Source organism: Onychomys torridus, chromosome 10, assembly GCF_903995425.1.
Source record: "Onychomys torridus chromosome 10, mOncTor1.1, whole genome shotgun sequence".
Lineage (NCBI taxonomy): Eukaryota > Metazoa > Chordata > Mammalia > Rodentia > Cricetidae > Onychomys > Onychomys torridus.
Genome location: NC_050452.1, coordinates 38,728,268 through 38,736,632, shown reverse-complemented (window position 1 = coordinate 38,736,632; position 8,365 = coordinate 38,728,268). Strand labels below are relative to the sequence as shown.

At 35.9% G+C, this 8,365-nt stretch overlaps 1 protein-coding gene across 1 annotated transcript in view; it reads right to left on the bottom strand.

The window, feature by feature from the left end:
* Positions 1-356: 356 nt before the first annotated feature.
* Positions 357-8,365, bottom strand: part of Gabra4 (gamma-aminobutyric acid type A receptor subunit alpha4) — a 69,472-nt gene continuing 61,463 nt past the window's right edge. The window contains exon 9 of the mRNA XM_036201203.1: positions 357-2,648. Within this exon, the coding sequence (XP_036057096.1) occupies positions 2,127-2,648 (522 nt within the window). The 3' untranslated portion in view covers positions 357-2,126. The remainder of the gene's footprint in view (positions 2,649-8,365) is intronic.

Below are 8,365 nucleotides of genomic sequence, written 5' to 3'. Positions count from 1 at the left end.
AATAGAGAAAAAAACAAAACAAAAAAGAAACAAAACCAAAACCAAGAAGAGTAAGTGTTCATTTCCAAAACAATATGATCATTGCATTGGTATAAAAAGTGATGATGTTTTCCCATCTGAGCTCTAAGCATTGGCCTAAAAGCCAAAAGCATTTTCATAATCATGAAATAATTTTAGTATAAGCTTTTATGTACAATTACTCTTTATTAAATGTATAAACATATTTACAGATGTTCCTGGGCCTCATTTTGCTAGTATCAATTTATAAGTGAGGATTTCTTCAACATCTTTTAACTTTAAAGTGTTTTAATTTATAAAATATTTAGAAATAAAAAGAAGGAATTCTCAGATGGAGGTCAATTAAAATCTGACATTTTCAAATTTTATAAGTTTCATGGGCAACCGTTACAAAGCAATGTACTAACTCAAAAGTTCATATTAATCAGTATAATTTTCCCCAGAAAATAAGAGATTCTGCTATAAGATGTCCATTTCTATCAAATGTTTTCCCCCAACTCAAAACATTTTCATTTACAGATACCAAAAACAGGTAGAAATACAAGAAAAAAATCAGGAAGTAAAACAACAAAAAGATCAACCAGGATTGAGCAATTTAGAAAGAGCTGCAAGAGATTCATTAGGCTATTAGGCCTATGTAGTAAAAAGGCAAAGTCAGTACTCGGAAATCTAAATACACTGCCTAACAGTCACTGACATCCATCCAAGGCTATGATATTTATATTCCTTTCTTTCTCTAACTGCTCCTTTAATTGTTAAAGTACCTTAATTATAAAACCTTATCAAACTCTCAGAAAACAAATACAAAACATGCCAGACATACAGACATTATGAGCACAAAAGCTTGCAAGAGCGTTAACATTTTGGCAGCTAATATTGCTCTCTACTGGAGTAAGTATACAAAAGGCCTGTGTGGACTTTGATTTGATTCTGGTCTGGTGGGAAAACTATGCAATGTGACTTGCATCAAAGTTGACACAGGTCATCTGTTAGGTTTTCTAGTGCCCAGATGTTTATGTTTCAGGTATATGATGCTTTTCACCTATAGAACAATCTCTATCATAATTTCATTATAGTTTGAGGACCAATCATCAAGATTATACTAACATGTACTTATCTCAAAGTGGCTATAGGAACAAATGCATTTGTTTTCCTCTGTCAGTGCAGGAGAAACAAATATATTGGCTGCATTGGCAGACCCTAACTAAATTGCCTTCATTACAGAACAGAATGTCCTCAGTTAAATTATGGTTCTTTAACATGCACTGACTGTTCTACTACTGAAGGATTGCTGTAAAGGTGAAAGGACTTCCCTAGAAAACTGTCTCTAAACAGCACCTAGAACACAGTAGGCTCCAGGCTCTGAGGAACTATGTAGTAAATGCATACAGTACATAACTGAATGAGATACTATGAAAAAAGAATTTATACAACAAATTTAACTTTGGCTCAGAGCACAACATTTCAAGTCAACTGTTTTAAGTATTTTTTTTTTTTTTGACCAATATGTGCCCGAAAACACATTTGCCCTGGTCGGTGTCTGTTATTGATGCAGCAGAGGCTTCACTGTATTGATCAGTGTTTGTTTGGTTCCATTTTCCTCTTCGCAGTGTTTTTGTTTAACAGAAAAACTATTTTCTTGAAGGTACTAAGAGGAACTGCAAAGGTCACTGCTCATAACTTACAGTACACAATTCTGGTTAAGGGCAGTGCCAATGGGAAATTTTCAGTGACTGTTTGATTTCATGGGGTGTATTTAAAAATATCACAGTCTCTTTTTTTTTTTTTTCAAATTTCAATGCAAAAAAATGCATCACATATCTCTTCTGGCCCTATTTCTCTTGTTCCAACTTTCCATAACGGTCTGCATTCCATCCAATGTGAATACTGAACAGATTCCTTTAAAATTTTCTTTCTATAAGGAAAGATGGTTCACTTTCTGGCCACTGAGGAATTGATTAACTCCCTCTCTATCTCCCTGGCTTGTATTTTTAAATTCAAAAATTACATAGAATTTTTATTTTAGTAAAGAATACTTATCTTTAAAAACATTTAAAAAGACAGTCTGGATTTCCATTGTCTTTTATGAGATTGCTATAGCAACAAAATCACATTAGACTTTCGGATTTCTCCATGGTGTCCTTAGATAAATAAACGACCCAGTAGACCATGTTAAATGCCCCGAATGTGACTGGAAAGAGAATACGAGCGTATTTGTCTATTTTACTCGTACCAGATCCGGAAGGTGGTGGAGCAGAGGGAGGGGGTGCGGCTGACACAGTCCCGGGTGCCCCTGTGGTATTAACTGTGGTCTTAATTCGCCCAAGTCTAGACCCAAAGGCAGGGCGAGTAGAAGTCGACCCCAAAGAAGCTGGTCTCGAAGTGACACAAGGCGTAGGAGAAGGTACAGATGAAAGACCTCTTGCGGCGGATATTGTCTCAGCAGCATTTGCCCTGCTGAAGGGATTTGGACTGGAGGCTAAGTACTCCTTAGGTGCAGCTTCAGAAGACTCTTGGGCTGTGGCGCTCTTACTGGAGTGGTTTCCCACCTCAGTTCTGCTGTTGATGTCAGATTCTGAGTGGACCAAGGCATTTGTTCTCTTCCTCATGTTCAAATTGGCGTGTGTATTCTGAGAAGATGTAACAAAAATTACATTGATTGTGTAATATTATGTAGAGCTGTACATAATTCAAAGATAAGAAAGCATGATTACTCAGAGTCTACAAAATAGTCATTTTAAAATCAATTGCAACCGTTTAACTAGATATAATTGTTTATTTCTAGCCATATTAATAGGAAGTAAAGAGATGGAGAAATCAAGAAGGTTGAGAGGAAGCTTACCCATCTTACCAATAGGTGAGTGGAATAAGCAAGCCTCGGAGGCCATCAAGGAAAAAATATAATTGAGAGCTCAATTTGGAGAGATGGGCATTTTTTTAAACTATTATATCTTAATACTCCACTCAGACATTTTTTTAAGGTTCACTCCATACCTCATGTACTTGGGAATTATGATTTCAAGGTCAATGAGCAGAGTTTGAAAACAGAAGAAAGCACTTTCACATAACAGAGTCAAAGCAGACTCCGAGACGTTTAGAAAGCATTCCTCATGTCAGCTTGGAGCACCCTTCTAAGCAGATTGCAGCTGAACTAATGAGAACCGTGACCTGACATATGGCAGCTAATTTCAGTGGAGACAAATGGAATCAAAATCAACATCAACACAACAGCTGAAGACACCAGTATGTACCTTGCACTTTCCTCTACAATTCTTAAATCCCATTTTATAGAGAACAATCCATTTTAATCTCTCCTATTATATTATACACACTGTAAAGAATATCTAAGTGTTTAAAGGGTGCATACTATTGCTAGAAAGACATTGCTTGTCTACACATCATGAAATAAAAAGAATACAAGAAAAGTGAATATACTGGAAGTAAAAGTGAGACAAAATGCTAAGCAGGAGTAAGAAGGCTCAGCTAATAAAGGCATTTGCTGGCAACCTTGGGGACTGGGGTTCCATCGTCAGGACCCACATTGTGGAAGGAAAGAACCGTTCTCTAGAACAAAGTGCAAGAATATTTAAGAGCCTTTTCAGGATTTCTTCTGGACTAGTATTCTTCTAGAACTTCATGAAATCCTGTGAATCATACTCTGTAGTGAGTTGGTTACAAAACTGATTCTAAGCCATTACATACCTTTATATTCATGTCCCATGTAATGTACACACTCCCTCCTCTTCCATCAAGAGACAGAGTCCATTTGCCCATAACCTGCCTTGTTATTTTCTTTGACTAAAATAATGTACTGCGGCAATGATAGTATACCATTTCCAAATCTACTTCAAGAGTTCTGATTTGATTTCATCTTGCTTAAAGTGTTGTAACCAAAATGAAACCCAAGTTAACTTGCAGTGTAGGACTGTTGGAACATAATCATTTATCCCAATGAGACCAAAGAACAAGCTGATGGGTCTGTTCCAGTTAGGAGAATATAAACAGCCTAGGCAAGAAAATCAACACAAGCAGAAATTTCATACTGATCTGTAGAATTGAAACGTAAATATTTATTGTGTGTACATAAGTATTGTTATGACTTATTAGGCAGCATTGTTCCTTCAACATTTTAATATCTATAGACAAATAAAATCAAGCATTCAGGCAGGAGGGCTTCCTAAACCTCTCTTGTGAGAGAAGATCCTGCAACCATTTGTGCAAATGAAAAGGCTGCTTTCCCAGAACTCATAGAGGACCTTCAGGGGGTGCTGCTGCCTAGTGTCACACAATAGTTAAATGACCAAGGTGTGTCATTCTTCAGAATTCCATTTGTCAGCCATTACAATATTTTTAAGCTGGGAGAAATTTCAGTGTCATTCTGTTGTGTTGAGGAGGAAAATAAATTCTGACTGGTTGGAAGTCACACCACATATCACTAAATGTCTAATTTGCTGTACTGAATAGCCTGTCTACCCAGAAATGGGACAGAGGATTCTAAACTTACTGTTGAGAAGTTTATTCAAGACTAGAAAATCAGAAGTATGGTATATTCTTTCAATGTCATGAAGGTGCATGGATCAGCAGGTTAGCCAAGGGATGTGAATGTTTTAGCCTAATTGACCTGAGTGTGATTCTGATATTTATTATTTGATTTGTGACCAGATACTATAAAATTTCCATATTAAGTTATAGCTTCATGCCTAGCAGAAAATATCAGCAGTGCTTATGATTTTATTTCTCTGCATGGCAATGAAACAGTTCTGTATCAAAACTAGCCATCATATTCTAGAATTCATTCCTTTTAAAAATGCTTTAGAGAGGCTGGGGGCATGGTCAGGGGTGAAGGCCCTGCCTAGAATCCCCCAATGAGGGGCTCGGGCAATGGTTCTGTGAGCAAACATGCTCATGATACAAATGTGAGGGCCCAAGTTTGAATTCCTGAAACAACATAAACAAGGAGCTGTTGAATACATCTATAATTCCAGTGCAGCAATAGCAAGATCTGAGCTATAGGCAGGGGGATGGCTAGAAGCCAGACAGCCTTGTACACACAGTACCAAACAACATAGAGTCTGTCTCAAGACAAGGTGGAAAGCAGAAACCAAAGCCTGAAGTTTTCCTCTGACCCCCACATGCATTACACGTCACATGTACTTCCCCTCCATACACAAATACACAGGCATATAGATTGCCCTTTCCCCTACAGATTTTGAACAAGTTTTCCACCCATGTAATTGATTAATGAGTTGAACAAATCCTGACATATGTACATCTGACATTTGTAGAGGTAAATTTTTGATTGTGTGAAAACTATATTTTGATATGTATTTTATATATAGTTCACAGTATTTAGAAGTAGGCATCATTTGCAAGAAGCAATGGGAAGGAAGAAAATAGAATAAATGGTGTCATTAGGATGGCTGTATGGAAACAAGAATGAAATCTGTGTATGTCTAGTTGAAATGTGTTGATGAGCTTCTCAGGCATAGAGCATAATGAGTGTCTTATTAATCACTGAAGTTTAAATTACTCAGTAGGAAGCAACTTCACAACTGATCTTTGCACCAAGATGAGAATATTATGGAAAGTCAAGATCCTTCCAAGTGCTTTCATGAAAATAAAAAAAAAAATAAAAAATTACATCCAGTGCCAAGTTTACACTTTCTTTGTTTGTGGATCCAGCTTTTGGGCTACTGTAGGTAATACAAAAGCAAATAAAAGCAAATAACTTATCTGGATTTTATTCTAAATCTAACTGAGAAGGCCTAAAAAGTCCCACTAGTATCTATCATTCCTACACAAACAAAAACAGGAATTTGACTAATTTGAGACTTAAATTATTGCCAAGCAACCACATGTTATTTCAATTATCTTCTATTTATGTCTGAAGGTAGACTGTGTAAAGAGTATTCCTTATTTCTCATGATGATAAACCATCAAAGAACTCAGGAATCCATTCCTAGCTAGCACAGGACTCACTAGGAAAAATACTGGCATGGATGTCAAGTTTTGGAGCAAATGAAGTATTGGTCAGTATGATGTTGATTCATTTAGAGTTCTGAGTCTTCTAATAGTATTCCATAGACATATAGCAGTTTCCAACAGGACCTAAGCATCATCTGGATTTTTTAAAATGGATCAATTTGAAATCATTTTGTTGCTGGTCACAATGGCCTAAAAGTGGGGAAACATGGTGGCATAGAGATGGGCGGTGGCAGATTCAAAAACTACCAACAATTTAAACCAGCAACCAGCAAACAGGGTCAGATCCAAGCAATTTATCAATCATGACTGTGATCTGGCACAATTTCTAAAGAAGTACTCTAACTGAAAAAAATTAAAATTCATCTCAACTTAGTACTCTAGCAGTGAAGAGATAAAGTAACTAAGACTAGGCTTGCAGAATGCAAGCAGCTACGTTTATATTCTTTGCCAAAGAAGCTAATGAAGTTTAATACAATGTAATTTAGCACTCCTAAATTAAAAACTAACAAGGCTAATAATGAGCAGGTTTATCTTCCAGAATATCAATGAGTCAGATACAAAATAAGAGTCAAATAATGTGAAGACATTGATTCAAGGCTACTTGAGCAGGTTTCAGGAGCAGTCACACATCTTTTTTTTTTTTTTTTAAAGAAGGAAATAAATGTGTGTTAGAGCAGCTACAAATATGCTCAGAGGTAATGATTTACTGAGAACTATCAATAGTGGTTCCAGAAAGTTCTCTCATATAGAAATGAAAAACATTACCTCCAAATAAACATGCTAAATATTTCATAAATAGTTTCCAAGAGATTCTATCTTATATTGAGCTCCAGAATGTAGAAATGAAAACACAGAGTTCCCAATTTATTATATTTCATTTCCTCCTAGTATTAGCATTTAATCCAATATTCACATTTCCATAAGCTATAGAAATATTACTTTCAATGCTAAGGACTGGAACAAACGTCTATCTTCTATTTGGATTACCTAACCCCTTCCTGAGATTTTTAAAAATGCATTTTGTCTGTTTCATATTTGAGGGTTTGACTCATTAGGATTTCTTTGAGATAAGTGGTTTTGTGGTCAATTTTGTTTCAGAGCAATTCCTGGTGTTTCTTTTTATTCCTAAGCCTTTTATATATTGCATCTGTCCTCAGTGGGAGAAGCTACTTTGTTGCCAACTTACACAGTCAGAGCTGAAGTCCTCAGCTAAGTCAAGTGGATGTCTCTAGAAGGCTATCTGGAGTTACTTTTATCAATTCTACCAACTTATGCCAGAGAAAGACAGGGGCAAAGCAGACACAGTTAGCTTTCTCAAAAACCAGACACTCTGGTGGATTTGTCCTTTGTCATTCAATGAGGTAATGAAGTATTGTAATCATCTAAAGTGTTGATAAAAATACCCTCAAAGGCAGTAAAATGTTCAAACCCTTAGGCTGCATTTGTTTAAAGTTCATGTATTAGTAAAGTGACCTAGGGTTTGTTTTTATTTTTGTTTTTGTTTTTGTTTTCCTAACACTAGCTAATTGATTTGGATATCAGATTCCCAAACCAGACAGAGTTGAATTCCAATACTGAATCTGTTATTTGTAGTGATGGGACATACAGCAACTTATTTAATGTCTAAAAATCTTAGACTCCTTCAGGCATCTAAATTAATAATGTGTCTTCCTCACAATGAATAAATGAATGCCCAGCATGCAGCAGGCATCAACTAAATAGTGCATAGGAATTTAATCTAGCTTATAAAAAAGAATCTGTGTGCAAAAAATTAATCATAAATGAATAATTATAGGAAATAAAACTTTAGAAGACATTTTATATATCTATGAATTATGAACCAAAGTTCCTAATAATCAGAAAAGTAGCGAAGTAGCTGGTTGAATACAAGAAATAGGCTCTGGTGAAGTCAGACGAAGTTGCTGGTAGAATAAGAAATAAATGCAAATAAATACAAAATTGTAGTGATAGTAAAGATGAGAATTAACATATGCACAAACCAAATACAAAATGCAATTTGGGGAAAACTAAAAGCACACTACCACAATTAGACTGACTTCAGCAGAATAATTCTTTCACAACTGACACTGTGCTCGCAGGCTTTGATTACATCAGGCACCACTTTCAGTATCATGCTGCACACAGGAAGAACTATATCAACAAATATTTCAATGTCTAAACTTCGTATGGTTGAATTATTACGTCATATCTTTGTCGCTCTAGTATTTTGTCAGTTATTGGTAAAACCTAACTCTAATCATCAGGAAAAAAAAATAAATGGCTGGGAAAGAGCTATAACCCTCTGTCCCTGACAAAAGTACACTTCATAATGCAATGATAAGGCACAGCATTAACTCACCAT